Consider the following 24,191-nt stretch of genomic DNA (forward strand, 5'->3'; position numbering starts at 1 on the left):
TTGAGGGAGGAGAGAGAAAAACAATATATAGATGGATAAATAAGAAGAATATAGTTATAGAACTCATCACCCAGAGAAGTTGTACTGTTTGGAGGGATACACACACACACACACACACACATACACATATATTTTCATGCTTAAGGAATACTTATACACATTTATAATAAAAATATATAGGTTAAGTTTTTCTCTTTCAGAATACTAGTAGTATAAAGTATATTAAAATTTTTATGAGCAAACCAGTTCTGTGAAATACAGTTGCAAAATCAACATTATGGCCATACATTTGCAACAGGCCCTAAAACCTTTGGCTCTTGATGGGAGCTAAACAACACACTTCGTAATTCCACAGGAAGAAGTTCTCACCTCTGCCTGACAAAGCAGAAAACAGCTTCTCAGAAGGGGGCGGATTTTAAATGAGGCCTTGCAAGGATTTGGAGAAATTTTCAGAACAGTGGAAAATTGAGTGTGGCCACAGCACGTGTGGCCTTTCAGTTAGGATGGAAAAGGGGCCAGGTAGTGAGAAGGTTGACATGCCAGCCAAAGATGAGGATTTTACCCCAAAAAAAGAAGAGCCAGTGAGTGAGTGTAGGAGGGCCTCGATTGCAGCTGTGTGTGTGTGTGTGTGTGTGTGTGTGTGTGTGTGTGTGTGTGTGTGTGTGTGTGTGTGTGTGTGTGTACTGTCATCATGGCAGAGGGTTGACAGGCAGGTAGGCGCAGGTAGACAGCAGTGGCAGTTTTCCAGTGACGGATAGTGAGGACCCGGATCAGGACAGCAGACCACAGGTCCCGAGGCTGGGGGGCAGTGGGAAGAAAGGGGAAAGTTTAATTTGGAACATATTAAATTTGAGATGTCCCAAATGTATGTTTGTAAATGTTATAAGTGTGGCTTTGGCACTTGGGAGCAAGGCTGAAAGAGAGAGGTGGGCTTGGCAGCTATGAGCTAAAGAGCCATGAGAGCAGATGAGGAGAATCATACTGAGCTTTCCCACAGCGCACTGCCCCCGCTGCTGTCCAAGACAGAGACCGCTGACGCTGGGGAATCGTGGCCTGTGGGCCACACCCAGCCCCGCTCGTGTCTGTAGGTGGAGCTGTCTTGAGCCACCCACGCTCACTCTCATCCAGGCTGTGTCGGGGCCACAGGGCAGGGGCAAGCAGTTACAGCACGTGCTGCACAGCGCCCAACCCCTAAACTATACGCTCCGTGGCTTTCACAGAAAAGATTTGCCAACCCCTGTTCTATTTTTTTTTTTTTTTTTTTTTGGCTGCACTTGGGCTCAGTAGTTGGGCTCTAGAGTGCAGGCTTCAGTAGTTGTGGCTCACGGGCTCTAGAGTGCAGGCTTCAGTAGTTGTGGCTCACAGGCTTAAATTAGTTGCTCCGCGGCATGTAGGATCTTCCCGGACCAGGGCTCGAACCTGTGTCCCCTGTATTGGCAGGCAGATTCTTAACCACTGCACCACCGGGGAAGTCCCGAACCCCTGTTCTAAAATGTGGTTTTCTTTATTAGGAAGAGCAGAAGAACAAATTGATGGGCAAATATTTATTCATTACAGGTTTTCACAAATTCAGTATCCAATACAGTTGTTCCGTATCAGAGACCACCCGCTCCAGCAGTGCAGCAGCCCTTTATCAACAAGACAAACAACAGCATCCTTCAACCCAGAAGCACGCCACTTCCGTCCCTGCAGAACGGCCCCAACCCTCCCAACAAGGTAACCAGCCCACGGGGCAGCTGTGCCAGCACATACAGGGTGCAGGTTCATCCCAGAGCCCCAGGCTTCGGTCCTGGACGGCCGAGTGTCAGCATTAACGGGGGGAAACAACAGCCGAAAGTCCCGGGATGGTACTTGTTCCGGGGCAGCTTAGCCATCAGCACAGTGAGGGTGGCCCGGCCCGCCGGCACCTCAGCCTCACCGCCCAGGATCCCCGGGAGGCCAGCCTGCCACCGGGCTGACTCTCCTCCTCTGTCTGCCGCAGCCCGGCTCGCCCCCTCCGCCCCAGCAGTTTGCGGTCCAGCACTCTCTGTTTGGGAGCCCGGTCCCCAAGACGAAAGACCCTCCCCGCTATGAGGAAGCCATCAAGCAGACGCGCAGTGCCCAGTCTTCCCTTCCAGAGGTAAGGAGGCCGCAGCTCTGATGTGGTGGGTCCTCTTCAGCTTGAAGCCCTGGTCTAAGATGGACTTGCCTCAAGAGAGAGACAAGTTTCATGACTAGGAGCCTTGCTTGCCTTTTAAATGCTATTTAAAATCAAAATATCATTCACTTTGGAGACTCCCAGCGGTTTTCAGCAGCCGTATAACCTGCAGTTCCTATTTACTCAGAATTTCAGTGTTGGTTTGGTTTGTCTTTAACTTCTCCTGGGGGCCAGAGGCGGGTTGTGTTAGGGATAGATGTGTGTATGTGTGACCAGGGCACGTATTTTATACAGGTCCCTTTTCTAAAGCCACCATTTGTCAGGCCAGCATCAAACTGACCCTCTCCTGCCCGATGGCCTTCCAGACTGCCCAGCAGCCTCTGCTCCAGCAGGCAGCCTCGCGCAAGCCACTCTGCTCGTGTTTTGAGCAGATGCACTTCGGAAGGGACACACTGAGGCCCTCCCGGCCCCGCCATGTACTGATTCCCGCCTGGTAACCGTGCGTCCCTCTCCTCTGAGCCTGCCTTGTTGCTTTGATGAAATAGGAGGAGCCGCACCTATTCCAGAGATGGAACGAGGTAGAGCTCCTGCTTGTGAAAGCATCCGGCCTCCGGTGGGCGCCGAGAAACGACAGCCTCGTCAGACCTTACCCTGAATGCTCCTCCTGGGCTCGCTGCCTATTTAAAGCTTAAAACTCAACTCACTTTCAAGAAAGAACCCCGGCCTCACAAGAGGATGCAGGGGGTGAACGTGACGCCACCGCATGGGTGCTGACAGACAGACAGTGGAGGGAGAGGTGTGCTGATCAGAGGCAGACCTGCTCGCACAGCCACAACAGGCGCACCGGCAGAGTCGTGCTGCTTCCCTCGCTCCCACAGTCCCCATGCAACTCCCTGGGGCCTCCTCATGCAGGGGGGTGTGCGGGGCCAAGGACTCAGCACTTCCTGCGCAAGCGGCAGCCGTGCCGTGGCCACCTTGACCACGTGGTCGCCCCAGCGCGCAGCTGCAGACGCTGCTCCCTGGCGGCCGGAGCGCCCGGCCTGGCACACTCACACGGGGCACGCAGGGAGCCCGGGCAGACAGCCTCCTCGAGGAAGCAGACAGTGTCCACGTGCTTCTTCGCGTCCACTTACTGCCGAAGGAAGGTGACTGATTGATTGATTGTAAAATGTTCCTTCAGTTCCAGACTCAGCCGGGGCCCCTATATGTGAGGAAAAGCCACATTTCAGAACTAGGTTTAGATATTTGCAAAAAGAATTGAAACAAATGGTGCTGGCCTAGGCTGTGCTCTCCTTGGTCCGTCCAGAAGGAACATATATTCAAGAAAATCCTTCCAAATCTGGCTCTCACATATAGGTTACTCTGTACCATTTACTTCACCAGTGTGACGACAACAAAGAATCATCCTCTCACCTTAAACCTAAGAGAGCTGATGATTGATGGGAATCTGGGCCCTTTGTCTGTCTCTGGTTCATGCATATAGACTGAGGGAGTCAAGTTCTGTTCAGATGAGGAGCTAGCTGAGCATCAAAGTCCAGGGATTCTGAGGTTTTTAAAATACATTTACTCGGACTTCCAATTCCACTATTGGCTAATAAGTAAGGCCCTACCAGTTCAGTCTTCCCACAGATAACAGCTATAAAGCCTGGTCATAACACAAAAAGCAATTCTATGAAGTCACTGAAGAGTGACTAGAGGGCTTCCCTGGTGGCACAGTGGTTGAGAATCCGCCTGCCAACCCAGGGGACACGGGTTCGATCCCTGGTCTGGGAAGATCCCACATGCCGCGGAGCAGCTGGGCCCGTGAGCCACAACTACTGAGCTTGCGCATCTGGAGCCTGTGCTCCGCAACGAGAGGCCACGATAGTGAGAGGCCCGCGCACTGCGATGAAGAGTGGCCCCCGCTTGCCACAACTAGAGAAAGCCCTCGCACAGAAACGAAGACCCAATACAGCCATAAATAAATAAAAAATCTTCCAACAAACAAAAGCCCAGGACCAGATGGCTTCACAGGCGAATTAAGAAAAGAGTGACTAGAAAGAGTCATATTCTGATGAGGGGTCTGCATTGAGAGGAAGGGAGTTAGATGGCATGAGTTCCCTCTTTTTGCTGCTTTTACTCTGGGGTCAAGCTAAGTGGTGAGGTTACTGGTAGAAAAACTGCAGCCTTTATGCCTTGGGAAACCAGAGGACTGGTTCTTTCCCTTCTGGGTTGCTCTCAACTGAGAGAGGAGATGCCCAGATTCTGTCTGCCCACATCTCTGGCTGACCCCTAAGCCACATAGGTATGGAGTAGAGTCATAGGAGATCAGCTAAAGACAAAAGATCTGACCTGAGATTGGAACTTCTGCCCAAGAAACATTTTGAGGTTCAAGTCCAACCCAAGTTAACCGCCTACTAAAACAAAAGAAACCATTCATCTGAGAAAAATGACAATACAGTCTCTACAATTTGATATCCATGACAGCCATTCATAACTCGGCAATATACAAAGAATCAGGAAAATGTGACCCTTTCTCAAGGGAAAAAGGCAGTCAGCTAAGACCAACCCCCAGCTGATTTGAATGTTAGAATTCGCACACAAAGATTTTAAAACTATTATAACTATCCTCAATAATGTAAAAGAAAATATACCTGTAATGAAGGAAAAGATAAAGAATGTAAGCAGATATAGAAATGCTTTTTTTTAATGAATGGAAATTCTAAAACTGAAAATTACAGTGTCTGAAATGAAAAAAATTATAGATGATCTTAGCAGAATGGAGATGGCAGAGGTAAAAAAGCGAACTTGAAGAAAAATCAATAGAATTTATCCAATCTGAATAACAGAGGAAAAAAAAAAGATTTTAACTCATTATTGACCATGGGATTTTTGCAGAAATTAATGCCTATGGCTGGCAATTTTTATTTTGGCCAGCCAAAAATTAATTCTGTTATTTCACTAACACTTTGTGGGTTATTACATTCAGTATTTACACCTGACACACCTGTAAAGTCTAATTTTCATGAAATGTTGTCTTCAATCCACTCTTCTGTAGAAGCAAAGGAGCATTCTCCAGCACCATGAGTTTCATTTTCACTTTCCATATCAGTATCAATCACTAAGGTTTTTTGTCTTTTTGTTGGTCTAATAGTCACATCATCTGAATCAGAACTATATTCTGAAATACTATCAGAACTTCTGAGACACTAGTATATATGTCGCTCAGACAATCAGAGAAAGTATCTGCATAAAATTCACTGAAAAATTCTTCACTCAAAATTTCGCGATGCATCATTTTTGAAAATTTACGTTTATAATAGACACAAGGTTGGAACAAAAACCTAACTGAGGAAATGTGAATGATAAGGACAATCATAAGCTGTATAATGAACCCTTGATCAATTTTAAGCTCTAACAACTTCACACAGTGATATTAATTGTATCACTCTCTAAAAATGTATTAATACGTCTCTAGTCAATAATGTTCAGGTAACAAAAGACGTATTAATACATCTCCGGTCAATAATGTGTTAAAAAAGGTGAACAGAGCCTCAGAGACCTGTTATTTAACATCAAACAGTCTAACATGGGTATGATAGGAGTCCCAGGAGAGGAGAGAAAGGAATGAGGCAGGTAAAATATTTTAAGAAATATTGGTCAAATTTTTTACAAATATGATGAAAGACAAGTTTACAGCTTTGAGATGCTCAATGAACACCAAATGGGATAAACAGAAGGCCTCATCATATCCCAGTCAAATTGCTGGAAGCCAAATTTAAAGACCAAATCTTGAAAGCATCAACAGCAAAGCAGTACAATACACACAGGGTAACAACTACTGCTGACCCTTTAACAACCACCTTTGACCCTTGAGCAACACGGGTTTAAACTGCACAGGTCCATTATACACTGATTTGTTTCAATAAATACATAGTACAGTACTATACAATCCATGGTTGGCTGGAACCAACCATGGATATGGAGGGCCAACTATAAAGTTACACATGGGGCTTCCCTGGTGGCACAGTGGTTAAGAATCCTCCCTCCTGCCAATGCAGGGGACACAGGTTTGAGCCCTGGTCCGGGAAGATCCCACATGCCACGGAGCAACTAAGCCTGTGCACCACAACTACTGAGCCTGCGCTCTAGAGCCTGTGTGCTGCAACTACTGAAGCCCATGTACCACAACTGCTGAAGCCCGCGCACCTAGAACCCACGCTCCGCAAAGAGAAGCCACCGCAGTGAGAAGCCCGCGCACCGCAACAAAGAGTAGCCCCCGCTCGCCACAACTAGAGAAAGCCCACGCACAGCAACGAAGACCCAATGCAGCCAAAAATAAATTTTAAAAAATAAATTAAAAAAAATTAAGTTATACATGGATTTTCAACTGCTCGAGGGTGGTGGGCAGTGTCCCTAACCCTCATGTTGTTCAAGGGTCAACTGTATTTGATTTATGGCTGACTTTCCATCAGAAACTATGGAAGCATGAAAAGAATGGAACAACATCTTTAAAGTTCTTGTGGGGGGCTGGGGCTGGGGCCACTGTCAACCCACAATTCTATATCAAGTAAAAATATCCTTTAAAAATGAACGTGAACTAGAGAGAATTTCAGGTAAGGAAAAATTAAGAATTCATTACTAGAAAACCTGCATTATAAGAAATGACACTGTCTTGAGGGGCTTATAAAATTTATAGCTATAATACTTAAAATAACTAATAAAAGGATGGAGGAAATAAATGGATCTTTATGTTTACCGGGGTTTTATATTTTATATGGAATGGTACCTTAAGTAGCCTATGAAAAATTTAGGGTGTATATTGTATACCTACAGTAATAACTAAATAAGTATCACTTTTTAAAAATAGAAAAATTAAGTTAGAATTCCAAAAAAAAAAAAATCAATCTTTTTAAAGGCCAAGAAAGGAGGAACAAAACACAGGACAAATAGAAACAAATAATAAAATGGTAAATCCAGACTTAACCATATCAGTGATTATACAAGACATACTAGTGAAGTAAACAATACAATTAAAATGCAGAAATTATCAGAATGGATAAAAAAATAGACCCAACTGTATGCTGTGAGGTGCTTTTAAGATACATCTGCAAATTCTTTGACATCCCTCCCTGGGCTGGACTTAGTGACTTGCTTCTAACATATAGAATTGGCAGAAGAGATGGTGTGTGGCTTCTGAAACTAGGTCATAAAAGCCACCCCGCTTGCGCTCTCTTGGACTGCTGGCTGTGGGGACCATGCTGTGTGGACCGTCCAGCAGCGCTCTCTCTGCAGAGGCCCGTGTGAAGAGGAACTGAGGCCTCCCATCAACCACCACCACCTTGTCAGTCATGAAGTGAGTCACCTTTACAAGGACGTTCTCCAGCCTTGAGATGGCTATAGCCCAGCCAGCATCTTGACTACCACATCCTTTAAGACCCCACGCCAGAACTACCCATCTAAACCATTCCTAAATTCCTGACCCTCAGAAACTGTGAGAGAAAATCTGTTTAGTGTTTTAAGCCACTAAGTTTTTCTGGACTAATTTGTAATACAGCAATAGGTAACTAATATATGCATCTACAAGAGGCATACTTTAAATACAAAGACACAGGTTGAAAGTAAGTGATTGGAAAAAGATATACCATGCAAACAGTATGCATGAGAATTTCTGGAGTAAGCAGAAGATTAGAACAGACATTTTACCAAAGAAGATACACAGATGACAAGTAAGCACATGAAAAGATGCTCAACATCATTAGTCGTTAGGGAAATGCACATTAAAACCACAATGCAATACCACTACTCACCTGTTAGATGTCTAAAATTAAAATGACTGACCATACCAAGTGTTGACGAGAATGGAGAACAACTGGAAATATCCATTGCTGCGGAAATATAAAACAATATGATCACTTTGGAAAACAGCCATCTCTTAGAAAGTTGAACATATGCCTGCCCTATGATTCTGGCATCCCACTCCTGAATATTTACCCAAGAGAAAAGAAAGCGTGTGTCTATACAAAGACTTGTACACAAATGTTCACAGCAACTTTATTTGTAATAGCCAAAAAATGCCAACAATCCAAACAAACTGATATTTCCATACAATGGAATACTTCTCAGCAATAAAAAGGAATGAACTATCCTTCAGCTGTACTCTACAACATGGTTAAATCTCAAATTTATTACGTTGAATGCAAGAAGCCTCCTCTACCCTCCCCCTGCTAAAGAAAGTACATACTGTATGACTCCATTTATATAAAACTCTAGAAAACGTAAATTCATCTGTAATCAAGGAAAGCAGATCACTGGGTTGCCTGGGGATGAAAGGAGCATTGTAAAAGAGCATGAGGAAACTTTAGGGGAAATGGATATGTTCATTATCTTGATTGTGTTGATAGTTTTGTCGATGTATACATATGTCAAAACTTATCAAATTGTATACTTTATGTAAGTGTAGTTTTTTGTACGTCAGGTAACTCTCAATAAAGCTGAAAAAATATAGTATGAGCACCTTTATACATACCTTGTATTTTTACATAAATGCAAATGAATAAAGACATTTTTAAAAGAAAGTGTCAGAGGCCTCTCAAAATGCAACCAGTGATAGAAAATAAGTGTATAAGTCGGCTGAGCTGGGTAAAAAAAAATCTTAGATTTTTACAATTTTTTCACCCCATTCTCACTCTGTCAACTTACCAGCTGTGACACATTGGGAAAATGGCGTAATGTCTCAGGTGACCTCAGTGTTTTCAAAATTATCAAATGAGAGATTAGGCTAGATGGTCTCATAAGGTCCGTAGTGCTCCCAGCTGTCTAATGCTTCCAGGTTTGTACGAAAGAAAGCTAACGTATGTTCTCCTTTGTTGTAGATTTCCAATGCACACAGTCAGCAGATGGACGACCTCTTTGACATCCTCATTAAAAGCGGAGGTGGGTCAAAGTCACATCAGACCCCGTAGGGGTCTTATCACAAGTTCATGAAAGTTTTCCTCTAGAGCTCACAGCGTATCTGAGTAGTGAGAAACATATTCTTCTAATTCTACCTCAGTTTACTCTTTTAAATCTGTTAAGTTTAGGCGATTAAAATGAAGGAAAAGCCATTGTTTCACTATAACACAATAATTTAATAGATTTAGAAATAGATGTTGAAAAAGATAGACTACCTCAAAATAGCACAGGAGAGCCAGATAGCACAGGAGAACCAGATTTAAAGTCCACATTGAAAAACTTCAAAACTTGCTCCACGTAAATGTTGTTGTGATGGGATAAAAATTCATTGTGCATTAATTTCATAAAACCTAGTTACCTAGCTTGGGCTCTAGTAACTTTATTAAAATTCAAAGGCAAGCACTTTCTACATATGATTGAAAATCTTAGATTTATACAATTTGTCATCTTAAAAAGGGATAAGGGACATTAACCACAAAAAAAAAAATCAAGGATCTCTCTGCCTCAGCTTACATATCTTCAAAAATAAGTGTAAAATCAGTATTTCAAAACTTCAAATGCTATTTTGGAATATTTTTAAAGTATTCTCAAATTACCTTGGTGAAAGAGTTTTATTCAGGTTTTTAAAGTGATCAAAATTTCTCCATTCATAGCAGGTTCTATTTGATTTTGAGGTTAATGATTTTGTCGTAATGTTTGACAAACATAGAAAATTCTTCATATTTGACTATAGATCTACATGTGCAAAGAGCATTTTCTCGCTAAGAACTATGTTGGCCTTGCAAATAATTTAAACTCATGATGTATATCTAAACTATGGAAATTAAAGAAATAGATATACCATGGCCTGAATTTAAGGTTAAAAAAATAATAAAATGCTTTTTGCCAAATCTGGTGAAAATACTTTGTGAAATGATTAAAAAGAATAATGTTTACAGCCTAAACTTGGAAATTAAAATATGACAAAGTCATAGTAACAAAATAACAATTGAGTTATTTTCTAAAAGGGATGATTTTTTTATGGCAAAGTATCCAATGAGTATATTATTTTATCTTATTGTATACTAATACCAGTAATAATGAGAACAGAAATTTAAATAGTTGATTGTAAAACTAATTATTTACACTGCACTTTCAGCTTTCAAAACAATTCTAGAGAAGAGATGACAGCAGATAACGAAGAGCAGCGTAACTGTCCTAAAACACAGGCCGTGCACAGCCTGCAGCTCACGTACAGCAATCAGATTGCAGGCTCTTTCTCTCCCCTATTTATGTATCCTAGTCACTGAATTGTGAGAGCGATTATTAAATACGTGTTTCCTAGTGTATCTGCATATAAATGAAACCAGTCAGATACTCATAAGAAAGTGAAAAAGATACTTTATTCAAATATATGTAGCTCAGTGAACACTGGTATCTATAGCAGATGGTCCATTAATTTGCTACTTGATCTGGCAAGGAATAACACGTAATTAATGCTTATTAAGACATTTACCAAATCCTCAAGATTTTATATGAACTCAGAAAATGAGACAAAGAAAAGAAAAATAAGGTAATCCACCTCATCTTGGAAAAGATGTGTTAGCTTTAACTCAGAAATGACATAAGAGAACATGGTATCTTTTAAGGACTTTATATAGAATGTAAATGGCTAAATTCAGCACACAGTTCAACTATAATGATTAAAAAAAAGAATATAATTAGAGCTTTCATAATATTAAGGATGTACTTCATGCCTGCACAAACTCAGGGTATCCACTTTGACATTCACTGTAAGGGTGGTGTGCCACTGTAACAGCAGATTCAAGGTAGAGGGTAAGACAGGAACCTGTCTTCAGCCTGGAATGACTGAGAATAAGAACCCAAGGATCAAATAATCTAAAACCATCGATTCCCACCTGGCGGTAGAGACTGCTTTTAATGCTTACTCTTACTAAAAAGAATTGAAAGTATATCAGAATGTTATCAGCTTAAATGTTTTATCTATTTAACTAAAATATCCATCATCCTAAAGGTTACCCAGGACTGTACCTGACCAACAGCATCCTCTTCCTAACTCTAAGGTGGACTGTGTATAAGTCATCACAAAAATACAAAATAATTGCCCTGGTAATTAATAAAAAATGTTTAAATAGTACTAAATCATTATTAATTACTTCAATTATTTTGCAGAGATTTCCCTCCCTATAAAAGAAGAACCTTCTCCTATTTCCAAAATGAGACCAGTGACAGCCAGCATCACCACAATGCCAGTCAGCACAGTGGTGTCCCGGCCACCACCCCAAGTCCAAATGGCACCACCCATATCCTTAGAACCTATGAGCAGTTTATCCGCCAGCTTAGAAAACCAACTAGAAGCTTTCTTGGATGGAACTTTGCCTTCAGCCAGTGAAATTGCTCCACTGCAAAGCAGCAGCGAGGACAGGGAGCCCTTCTCCCTGATAGAGGATCTCCAGAACGACCTGCTGAGTCACTCAGGCGTGCTGGACCACTCACACTCACCCATGGAAACTTCCGAGGCCCAGTTTGCCGCGAGTACTCCCTGCCTGTCCCTTGACCTTTCTGACTCGAACCTGGACAACATGGAGTGGTTAGACATTACCATGCCCGGCACGTCCTCGGGACTCACTCCTCTCAGCGCCACTGCTCCGAGCATGTTCTCTGCCGACTTCCTAGACCCACAGGACCTGCCACTGCCATGGGACTAACGGCACAGATTTCTCATCCCAGATTCCATGAGGGTCAAGAAGATGAAGATGATTGGAGAAGGTCAGTTTTTAGAGACAGATCCATAGTTGCATCATTGCAATTATAATATGTTGTCACAGGAAGAATGGAGGGATGGTCAGAGGCTGGAAACCAAGTTTGAAAACATTTCATTGCATCCAGCAGTGAATGTCTACGATTTAATATAGCACAGAGCCTTCTGAAAAAACACTACTCCAAGAAGACTTATGTATTTCTCCAGACTTCAGTAAAGAATGAAAGGTACCTTTAGATAAAAACATGAAGCAGAGTAATGTGTGCAGGGCGGTGATACCAGGGCCTCTGGTCATCAGCTACATTTAAACCTCTGTGGTCACTTTGAGACCCTAAATAAAAGGCAAACGGCTCCACTCAAAAAGAAGGGAGGTGAGAGACCACTGCACAGGGTATTTCCTAGAAATGGCCTGAGCCCAGCCCAAGAGGCAGCAGGGGTCAAGGGCAGTGGTCAGCACCAGCCAGTTCAGTGACAGCTTCCCGCTGAAGACTTGTTGGTTCCATTCAGAAACCAATGTAATTTTTTTGTGTGTTATAGTTTATTTTGTGATTTTGGGGAATCTTACTTTAGATCTCCAAATTTAAATTGAAATGGAAGATCTTCCACCATAACCAGACAGTGTCTACAAAATACTGTCATAAACAATCCACTGTAAGAAGTCAGGTGTACTGATAACACTGAAAATTCTACTCGCAGCCCTCTGGGTTGATTAGGTTGATTTTAATGTGTATCTTAGACATCTGTATGTGTGCTCTGACATTGTGATGTGTACAGCCTACACTGGAGTAAGGCATTAGGTACCCAGTGGTCCTACTTCTTGTAATAACTCGAATATTTCTGGAGTACTTGAGCCACATGTATTTCCGTATTTAAAGAATTGCTGACTAACTTTCAGGTAACCAGACCCATCTCAAAGAACCAAGAAAAGGCTTTAGCATAAAATACCTTTCTGAGCTGGTAAGTTGCGAAGAGAAGGCAAGGGAGAAGTCTGTCATCAACCTAGGACATTCCTACAACGGTTACAGGTGAGACAGTGTCGCCAGGTTGGCCAGTGGACCCAGCCCTGGCCGTCCTCTTCTCTGTCGCTTATCCCTGGTTACTGTTTTACAGGCTTGTAACTGGATGTCATACCTGAGCTCTCACTATATCATCAAGCTGAAGATTGAAAAACTGGAGGTTTTATTAGTAGTTTTTTATATAGAAAAAAGTTGTATTTGTTGAGTAGTTTCATAATTTTCTACAATGCCAACTATCACAGGATTTCCAAGATTATTTCAATCAAGCTAGTCATTTAAGTAAGTATATGATAAAATATAAATACCTGAAAAAACCCCACCTGAAATCTACCCCAAAGTGCGGAGGTTTTTATTAAATAACATCACTGTGCTCTCCCCCTCACCTGTGTAAACCCTACGTGTGGTCAGGTTTTTTCTCTGGGTTGTTAAATGGTGAAAATTGCCTCTTGCAAGTCACTGTGAGAACCTGACCCACTACTTGGAAAGAGTCTGTGAATCATTTCTGGGTTTGTGTTTTGCCTAAGAACTGATCTTACTGTATATTTTTATTTCAGTTTGTAAATTTTACTACATGTAAGAAAAGTCCATTTTCCCAGTATTCAGTTGCCCACAGCCCTCGAGCCCTCAGTTGAAAGCCCTCCCAACTGGAAAGTGCTTCTGGATGATTCAAGCAGAGGCAGTCACGCACAGTGTGGTCTGCAGTAGGTACTTCGAGTGTTTAGCAATTGGTATTCCAACATGTAGGAGCCAGGAACCGTTAAGCAGAGCGCCGCCATCTGACCAAGCCCAGTGGGACACTTAACGTCCTGGGCACGACGTGCATCTCGAGTCAGTTCCTTTCAGAGGGCCTGTGGCCAGGGGCAGGGCTACTGACCCGGGAAGGTTCTTTTCTTAGGGGAAGTCTGGGTTTTTGTCTGGGGCTTATATGGTCCACACTTAGACTCTAAGCATCGTCTTCATTCAGATTTAAATGGCTTATTAAATTAGCACCAAATATCAGTGAGTCAGCAGGAGGCATCTGAACAGCTAGTGGTGCTGGCTCTTGTTGAGTAACTTTCTGTTTCCATCATCCCGAGTTGTGTACATAGATTGTTCTCTAGCCCTCAGCTCCCCTTATTGCTTTTTTAAAATAGATTTGAAACATGCCACAGGAAGGTTGCTCTCCAAAAATACACCCTGCATTGCAAAGAATGCCATCTCATGAGCCTGCTCTCTCGACTACAAATTGCTGAAGTGCCCACTTCACATGTGTGTTCAGACCTTCACGTACCAGCATTTCCTTTAAAGGCAGGCCAGGGGCCTCTAGTACTGACCCTACCAGCCAACCACTCGCAGCATTCCACCCGGCCCTCCCGTCCTGGCTTGAGCAGCCAGCTGGGCCTCTGTGACACCACTGCTGCTCACCAGGGTCTCAGCTAATGTCCCAGGTTAGCGTGAGGACACAGACCATGCGCAGCGTGCAACGTGACCAAGGTGACATTCTGTGATCACAGCCCCTCTGCCCTAACTCAGTGAACGTGACGGTAAGCGTAATGGGAAAGGCGTGTGTTTACCAGAGAGGAACGGTTTTGGGTTTGAGGTGAGCTTCACAGCCCTTTAAACAGAGGGCAGAAGCGCTGGTTGGATTTTCAAGTGTTCATGTGTGTGGTTTAGAAGTGGTGCTGTTGTACACCATCCTGTAGAATAGCATACTGCCAAGCAGAAAACCAACTCCTAGAAACATTATCTCATATCCAGTCTTATTTCCTAAATATTCCTGAAACCCAGTAGTATCAAGCTTACCCTGCTAGTGTATAAAGGTATCAGGTCTTGTCATTAAGGGTGGGATGAATAGAAAGTTACACCGAAGCTTCAGGCATATGTGGTCATCTTGTACATTTCAGCAAAGCATGTACTAGGAAACCTCTTAGGACAGTGTGAGTGCTTCACGTTCTAGTGTTTTTCCTGAAATGTGCAATCTACTGTATAGTATCTGCCACATATTTGTACATAGATGTAGTCTGAATTCATGGAACTTCTTGCTCAGACACTATTTGTGTTCGTTTTGTATGAATATTTTTATGGCACTAAAGAGATCTTACTTAAAATTTGCTTTTTACAAACTGCACGGTTGTGTGATCCATGGAAGTGCCGTTTCAGAATCGTGGCAAAGGCAGTGCGGTGTTGCCCCCTAAGCTGCCGCCCGTAGAGGGCGCCGTCACAAGCTGTGCAGTCGGGGGACCCCGAGTGATGGAGGATCAGGAGTGTCACCCATTTTGTCACCAGAGCTGACTCAGGCTTCCTCTACCCCAGATCATTCCAGGCCACACAGCTTTCTCCAGAGTCCTTTCGGAATTCCCAAGCTGAAACCAGCCACAACAGTGCCGGGACCGTCCCTTTACTGTCCGCAAACAGCCTTTGGCCGGGTTTGCGCCACACCCTCACGCTGTTTCTGGGGCCCGTCTGGTGGCTCCTGCCATGAGCCAGGTGGAGGGCGGCAGCCAGGGGCTGTTCCAAGAACTTCCAAGAGACTAGCTGTCAGTGTCCAGCAGCAGAGCCACCCGGGGCTCCACAGCAGGTTCGCAAGTAGCCCTCTGCCTGTCGCCATCCGTCACCACCACATCAGTCCCGACCACTGGCACCGGAGCAGGACACCAGGCAAAGTGTCCCCTGCCTGGAGGCCACAAAATTAGCCCACACTCTCAAAGAACACTAACTGGAAGGTCAGGGTTATCAAGGAACACAGCTCACAAGTGCAGAAATGTGTATTTGGAGAGCATCCTAACTGCATTTCAGCGCATCTTTTAAGTGGTTTCAGTCAAAACTGGAAAATAACAATTAATACGTAGTCATTCTTCTTCCTGGTTCAAACCTTTGATAACTTGCTCATTCGGCGATGTTTCTGAGCTACGTTTTTACGTGTGAAGTGACTGCGTGGCGATAAGCAGGTCTGTGTTTGTCCCCGTTCACCCTTTCTTGCAGTATTTGAGGAAGTGCGTCACTGCAAAGGGTTTCTACCTGAGATCTCTGATTTGAGGCCTGTAATTCAAAAAGCTGCACATGTTTACAAAAGAGCTCTTCCCCTCCATGCAAACACGTTGCTCTGTGAATCATTGGAAAATGTCACGATTCTGTGACAAGAGGATGGCAATCTCGGATCTGCAAGGTGCTGGTCTGGAATCAAATAAAACATGTCATTGGCGATCTCAACATAGCTGTCGTGTTCAACAGAGCTTTGTGCCAACTACTAAGACAAAGCTTTAACCAAGTTCATAGAATCACCGAGACTCATAACGATTACCTCTCCACATTATGCTGTAAGGAAACTTGCTGACTTAGGAGGAGGAGGAGGAAGCATTTAGGAAAGGGTTTAGTTGCTACCAAAAGCACTTAACCTCGAATAACTAATAGTAATGCAAACTTGCTTCAGTGGAACCAAAGGCATTGCCAAGTATTTGCCAAAAGGAGGCACTTTTTATTTAAAATTTGAGACTAATGAGATCTCAAAAATCAGTCCCAAAAAGGTATTATCCATTTAAGGTTATAATTTTCACAAAGATGTAGATATTTCTCTATTGTTTTCATGTAAAATAGTATAGATTTGTTTTGTTGGGTTAAGAATAATAACGTATTTAGCAGTAATAGAGTTTTTCCTTTCTACAAATTAGTTTTCTTCTCTTGCTTGCAATAGAAATGCGATGTGATAGGTGTTTCTCTTCTTATTTTCATTGTCACATTATGTCTTAGCATCTCACTTTATGAAAAAAAGGAGAAAGATACCAATCTGCAGAGCCCTGCTTATCAAAGCACTAGTTTAATAAACAAAAAATTATGGCAATCGGGGGTCCATTCATGTATTGCCTTTATGTTGTTTTTTAAAAGAAAAACCATGATGCCTTTGTATTTGCTGTTTGCACCCCTGAAATCAATTCCATATCATGTTTGAATGCCATACATTTTGCACATGTACTGTACATAGGTAATGCATACTGTATTTTTATATGTGTGCACATTTATCATCAGATCTTTTGTACATAGTGGCCGTATTGTAGCTGATCGGGAAATGTTTGATATCTCAGCAATTTTGCATTTTTGTGTCTCAAATAAAAACATTTTGATGTACTATGATTCTTGCTATGCAGAGGAAAGACCACATGCTATGGGTCAGGAGAGCTGAGGGGGGCGGGCAGGGAGGAGACACTGCCTTCAGAGCAAGCCTTACAGCAGTCACCAGACACAACAAGCGGGCGTGCTGAGGCAGGTTTTGTGAATCACACATCCAGTGCACACATCCCCTTCCCCAGGTCCAGGATCGTGGGATACAAAATAGAAACAGGTAACTAGCTGAACTTGACCATGATGAGATTTGACACCAAAACCGTGTGCATTCTCCCACAATCATAAGGAAACCCCGAATGAGAGACGTGGCGAAGGCCGTGGTCCCCCGGGGGTGGGTGTGTACACACATGCCTGGGGAAAACTGGCTCACGCTTCGACAGTAATAAATGAGCCACCAACAAGATTCCCAAAAGACCTGGGTAATCCTTCAGTTCAGCCACATTTCAGAAGCAACTATTTATATGAGGTGCTTTTATAGACCAAAAGAAATGGTCTTTAGAATTCAGTTTATTTTAGTAAGACGGCATTTGATTTTCAACCCAGAAGCCCATGGTTAAAATAGAGTTTTGATGACATAAAATGGTAATGGGTAAACCTGACTAACAGCCAAAACTTTCATATCAATATCTGACTATGAAAGTGGGTATCGTATCACCCTCAGAGAGGGAGAAAAGAAAGATCACTGGTTACCTAACTACAACAAAATGTGCATTACCCGCTACCTTTAGGGACCAAGGGAGCAGCCTCAACAGACCAGTAAGTAGATGATGCTTCCAACAGACTAAGACATTTGTAACATCACATGTTACCAGCCAAGATCCTTCCCTCAGGGAGAGAAAATCATGTCCGAGGGAACAGAAAGTGCCCCAGGCAGTCCCAGGAATGAGCAAGGGACAGAACTGGGAGCTTTAGGGAAGGTGCTGGAAGAGATGTGTTAGGACGTGTAAAGGACATTCCAAACAGAGAAAACCACTTGAGTGAGGTCAGAGTAAAGAAGAGATTTTGGCTGAGGCCCTGCTCTGTGCCAGGCCGAGGGCTAGATGCCGGAGTTGGGCTGAAGGACAGAATCTGGCCAAGAAGTGCTGGGAAACAAAGTCTGGAAGGGTTGACAGCGGAGCATTTAAGGATCCCAGACCTCAAAGGGCTTAAGACTCTTCTGGAGATGATTCTGTTTTCTTTGGGTAATACAGGCCTTCGAAAGCCTTTTAGATAGTGGACACAGTCATCATTTAGCACCTTTGTAATCCTCTGCAGCACACTTGCTCTAGAATCGACAGGACTACAAAAGCACTTGTAAACACAGACACACCCACACAGTTCGTGATGGCTGGAAATGAATGATACCTAGGAAAGACCAGCTTCAGGACAGATGTAAACTACATGTCACCAACAATTTTATGTGCCACATAACCCTCTTGAAGATTTCCCAAGTCACCCAACGACCATTCCTTTGCCCCTCAAATAGCTTAGCTTCCCTTTCTGATGGATATTAACTTTCAGAAAGAAACCCTATTTGGACATCCTGGCTATCTCTTCTGCTAATTTTTATGACAAGTTATTAAAACTAAACCCACAATGTATACTTAGACAAAAAACGAGGCCACTAATCAACTGTCTGACTGCCCCTCGTGGATATGACCGTGTGACAGATCATTCCAGGAGGAAGCTGCTGACATGGCCCTGTGGGTGGTAACCAAAGTGTGTACTCACCCTTCTCCCCACGTCCCTGGTACACAGCGCCAAGGCGCAGGAATGCAAGTGGAGACAGGTTAATAGAAACAGCAGCAAATGTAGTAAATGCTGCTAAATCCCAGGCCCTGTGCCAAACACTTTATGAATAAAACCCTCGTTTAATAAGTCTACGAGCAAGGAACTCTTCCTATCCCCATTTAATAGATGTGGCAACTAAGGACAGAGAACGTTAATGTCTTGCCCGAAATTACAAAGAAAGCAGAGTGTGGATTTGAGACCAAGCTTCTGACATCCCAGAACCCAGATTATTTCTGTAGACTCGGTACATTCACTCCAACGTCTTTGTTCAGATACATGACTAAACCAATTGATCATAGCAGACTTAGTTCATGTCAATCATGAGGTTCACCCCAACTGGGCGTCGCTCAAGTCTCCTCAATCTCACACATTTTACAAAGTAGCTACTCACATGGATAGCTAACAGCATCCACAGTACGGCTTGTACTAGGTTAACTCCAACCAGAACGTGGGTTACAAGACTGGGGCATCTTAAGTGAAACCCACAGGTGGGGCCACACACAATGACTCACAAAACTGCCTACCTGGGCTGGGTACCTGGAGCCACTTGAGCACACCCAAAAACCCAGCAGTCATAGAGCAATTTTACAATATCTAGTAAAGTTGGAGATACAAACTCTGCAACTCAACTTTTTTGATACTCATCCTTGAGAAACATGCCCACAAGCAATCACGTGCAAGAATTAACACAAAAGCATAGTTTACAAAGCAAACACTGAAAACGACCTGTATGCCTTTCATTTTGCAAATATTTAAACATAGCAATTTACACAAATGAACTAAATCTAATGTGCCAATGTAAATCAATCTCAAAATAAAATGCTGAGGGAAAGAAAAGTGCAGAATGAAGCCTACATAATTCAAGTAACATTTTAAATCAACAATGCTGTTCACTTTTTTATATAAAATACAAAAATATGGGTGGTAAGGACTCATGTCAATACCAAGATTCAAGATACTTGTGGAAAGAAAAGGAACTAGATTGCAGAGAATGTAAAGTAGGCTTCAATTAATATTGAATATTTTATTTATTTTTTCTATATTTTATTTCTTTAGTAATTCTATAGCCATCTAGCAAAATATTAACACTTGTTTACTGGCAGTTGATTCTTTATTCTCCCTATTCTTTTCTGTGAGTTGGAAATAGTTCCTATTTGGAAAAAAAGAAAAAAAAAAAAAGACTTCCCTGGCAGTCCACTGGTTAAGACTCTGTGCTTCCACTCTAGGGGGCGCAGGTTCAAACCCTGGTCAGGGAACAAGGATCCTGCATGCCATACGGTGTGGCCAAAAAAAAAAAAAAAGATAACCTTAAAAAGAAAATTACACAGGAATACATTGAACAACTGCATGCCAATAAATTAGTTAACTTAGATAAAATACACAAATTCCTAGACAGACACAAACTACCAAAAATTGACTCCAGAAGAAAGAAAAGCTGAAAGCTTTTCCTTTAAGATGAGGAACAAGATAAGGATGCCCACTCTTACCACTTATTCAACATAGCATTGGAAGTCCTAGCCAGAGAAATTAGGCAAGAAAAAGAAATAAAAGTAATCTAAATTGGAAAGGAAGAAGTACAATTGTCACTATTTGCAGATGACATGTTATTATATAGAGAATACCCTAAAGAGTCCACCAGAAAGTGTTAGAACTAATAAATTCAGTAAAGTTGCAGGATATAAAATTAGTATACAAAAATATGTTGCATTTCTATACACCAATAATGAACTATGAGAAAGAGAATTAAGAAAATAATTCTGTTTAGAATTTCATGAAAAACAATAAAATAATGGGTTGGCCAAAAAGTTCGTTCCATAAGGTGTTACGGAAAACCCTGAACGAACTTTCTGGCCAGCCTAATACTTCGCAATAAATTTAACCAAGGAGGACTTCCCTGGTGGTACAATGGTTAAGAATACACCTGCCAATGCAGGGGACACAGGTTTGATCCCTGGTCCGGGAAGATCCCACATGCCGCAGAGCAACTAAGCCCGTGAGCCACAACTACTGAGCCTGCACGCTGCAACTACTGAAGCCCACGTGCCTAAAGCCCATGCTCCGCAACAAGAGAAGCCACCACAATGAGAAGCCCGCGCACAGCAACAAAGAGTAGCCCACGCTCGCCACAACTAGAGAAAGCCCATGCGCAGCAACGAAGACCCAACGCAGCCAAAAATAAATAAAGTTTTTAAAATAAATAAATTTAACCAAGGAGGTGAGAGACATGCATACTGAAAACTATAAGACACTGATGAAAGAAACTGAAGACACAAATAAATGGAAAGATATTTCGTGCTCACGGACTTGAAGAATTAATATTGTTAAAATGTCCATACTACCCAAAGCAATCTACAGGTACAATACCGATCAAAATTCCAATGGCATTTTTCATGGAAATAGAACAAATGATCCTCAAATTTGTATGGAACCACAAAAGACCTCCAAATAGCCAAAGCAATTTTGAGAGAGAAGAACAAATCTGGAGGCACATCACATTTCCTGTTTTCAAACCATACTCCAAAGCTATAGTAATCCAAACAGTATGGTATTGGCATAGAAACAGATACATAGGGGAGTTCCTGGTGGCCTAGTGGTTAGAATTATGGGCTTTCACTGCCACAGCCCTGGTTCAATCCCCGGTCAGGGAACCGAGATCCCACAAGCTGTGCAACACAGCCAAAAAACAACAACAACAAAACACAGACACACAGATCAATGGAACACAACAGAAAGCCCAGAAATAAACCCACGCATATATGGTCAACTAATCTATGACAAAAGAGCCAAGAATATACAGTGGGGGGAAAGACAGTGTCTTCAATAAATGTTACTGGAAAAACTCAATATCCACATGCAAAAGAATGAAATTGGACCCTCACCTCATCTGGCACCACACACAAAAATTAACTCAAAATGGATTAAAGCCTTAAATGTAAGTCCTGAAACCATAAAACGCCAAGAAGAAAACAGAGGAAAAGCTCCTTGACATGGGTCTTGGCAATGACTTTTTAGATATACCAAAAGCACAGGAAACAAAAGCAAAAATAAACAAGTGGAACTCAATCAAACTAAAAAGCTTCTGCACAGCAAAGGAAACAATCAAAAAAATGAAGAGGCAACCTACAGAATAGAAAATATTTCCAAACCATATATCTGATAAGGGGTTAATATGCAAATCATACAACTCAATAGCAAAACCAAAAACAAATAACCCATCTAAAAATGGGCAAAGGATATGAATAGACATTTTTTCCAAAGAAGACATACAGGCATACTTTGTTTTACTGTGCTTTGCTTTGTTGCACTTCACAGATACTGCATTTTTTACAAATTGAATATCTGTGGCAACCCTATGTCAAGCAAATCTATGGGTACCATTTTTCCAACAGCATTTGCTCATTTCATGTCTGTATGTCACATTTTGGTAGTTCTCAAAGTACTTCAAACTTTTTCATTATTATTGTATTTGTTACAGTGTTCTGTGATCAGCAATCTTTGACTTTACTACTACAGCTCACTGAAGGTTGAGATAATGGTTAGCATTTTTAGCAATAAGTATTTTTAAGGTATGTACATTGTTTTTAAGTGTACATAATGCTATTGTACACTTAATAGACTACAGTATAGTGTAAACATAACTTTTATATGCACTGGGAAACCAAAACATTCACGTGACTCGCTTTACTTACTTTGCAGTGGTCTGCAACTGAACCTGCAATACCTTTAAGGTATACCTGTACAAATGGCCAATGGGTATATGAAAAGCTGCTCAACATCACTAATCATCAGGGAAATGCAAATGAAAACCACAATGGGATATTAACTCACACCTGTTAGGATAGCTCTTATCAAAAAGACAAGAGATAACAAGTGTTGATGAGGATCTGGAGAAAAGGGAACCACTGTGTACTGTTGGTGGAAATGTAAATTAGTACAGCCTTTATGGAAAATAGTATGGAGGTTCCTCAAAAAATTAAAAATAGAACTACCATATGGTCTGGCCATCCCACTTCTGGGTACATATCCAGAGGAAATGAAATCAGTATCTCAAAGAGATATCTTCACTTCCATGTTCATTGCAGCATTATTTACAATAGCCAAGATACAGAAACAACCTAAGTGTCCATCAACAGATGAGTCGATAAAGAAAATGTGATACACACACATGCAAGAATATTATTCACTCTTATAAAAGAAGGAAATCCTGCCATCTGTGACAACATGGATAAAACCCAAGAGCATTATACTAAGTGAAATAAGTCAAACAGGAAAAGACAAATACTGTACATGATCTCACTTATATGTGGACTCTAAAAAGGCCAAACTCGCAGAAACAGAGAGTAGAGTGGTGACTATCAGGGGCAGGGGTAGGGGAAGGAATGGTGAGATATTGGTCAAATGGAACAAACTTCCAGTTATAACATGAATAACCTCTGGGGACCTAATGTACAGTATGGTGAAAACAGCTAACAATACTGTACTGTACTGTATTGAAATTTGCTAAGAGAGTAGATCGTATTTTGATCACACACCAAAAAAAAATTGGTAACTATGTGAGGTAATAGATGTGATAATTAGCTTGTCTATGGTTACCCTTTCACAGTGTGTAGGTATATCAAAATATACCTTACATATATACAGTTGATTATACCTCAATAAAGCTGGGGGGGAAAAATGAAAAAGTGCTGAATGAAAAAAACTGTCAACCAAAAATTCTATATACAACAAAGTGTCCTTCAAAAGTGAGGAAGAAATTAATACATTCCCAGATAAAAGCTAAAGGAGTTATCACCACTAGACCTGCCCTGCAAGAAATGCTAAAGGGACTCCTTCAAGTTGAAATGAAAGGATGCTAGACAGTAACTCAAAGTCCTATGAAAAATAAGGTTCTCTGGTAAAGGTAAATATATGGACAAGTAAAAACCTGTATTATTGTCACTTTGGATCTTAACTCCACTTTTAATTCTTTCATAGGATTTAAAAGAGAAAAGCATAAAAATAATTCTAAATCTACATTAGTGGGTACATAACATGTAATGACGTAATTTGTGACATCAATAACAAAGGTGGGTGTAGAGGAGCTGTAAAGAAGTAGAATTTTTGTATGTGAGCAAAGTTAAACAGTTATCAGTTTAAATAGATTGTTATAACTTTAGGATGTTAAATGTAACCACTACAAACAAAACACATGGAGAATATACACAAAAGAAAATGAGAAGGGAGGAGATTGGTTCAAGATGGAGTAGGAGAAGGATGTGCTCTCACTCCCTCTTGCGAGAGCACAAGAATCACAACTAACTGCTGAACAATCATCGACAGGAAGACACTGGAACTCACCAGAAAAGATACCCCACATCCAAAGACAAAGGAGAAGGCACAATGAGATGGTAGGAGGGGCGCAATCACAATAAAATCAAATCCCATAACTGCTGGGTGGGTGACTCACAAACTGGAGAACATTTATACCACAGAAGTC

The 24,191-nt window shown here is 41.9% G+C and overlaps 1 protein-coding gene and 1 long non-coding RNA gene across 2 annotated transcripts in view; one reads left to right on the forward strand and one right to left on the reverse strand.

The window, feature by feature from the left end:
- The window catches only part of MRTFB (myocardin related transcription factor B), a 202,916-nt gene extending 185,968 nt beyond the window's left edge, over nt 1–16,948 (forward strand). The window contains 4 exon segments of the mRNA XM_082359257.1: nt 1,558–1,716; nt 1,982–2,119; nt 8,992–9,052; nt 11,243–16,948. Of these exon segments, the coding sequence (XP_082215383.1) occupies nt 1,558–1,716; nt 1,982–2,119; nt 8,992–9,052; nt 11,243–11,778 (894 nt within the window). The 3' untranslated portion in view covers nt 11,779–16,948.
- The window catches only part of LOC309612945, a 48,377-nt gene continuing 26,311 nt past the window's right edge, over nt 2,126–24,191 (reverse strand). The window contains exons 3-4 of the long non-coding RNA XR_014235430.1: nt 7,927–8,004; nt 2,126–3,338 (exon numbers count right to left, since the gene is read on the reverse strand). This is a non-coding gene — a long non-coding RNA (uncharacterized lncRNA). The remainder of the gene's footprint in view (nt 3,339–7,926; nt 8,005–24,191) is intronic.

This window comes from Balaenoptera borealis (assembly GCF_965194805.1).
Source record: "Balaenoptera borealis genome assembly, chromosome: 16".
Lineage (NCBI taxonomy): Eukaryota > Metazoa > Chordata > Mammalia > Artiodactyla > Balaenopteridae > Balaenoptera > Balaenoptera borealis.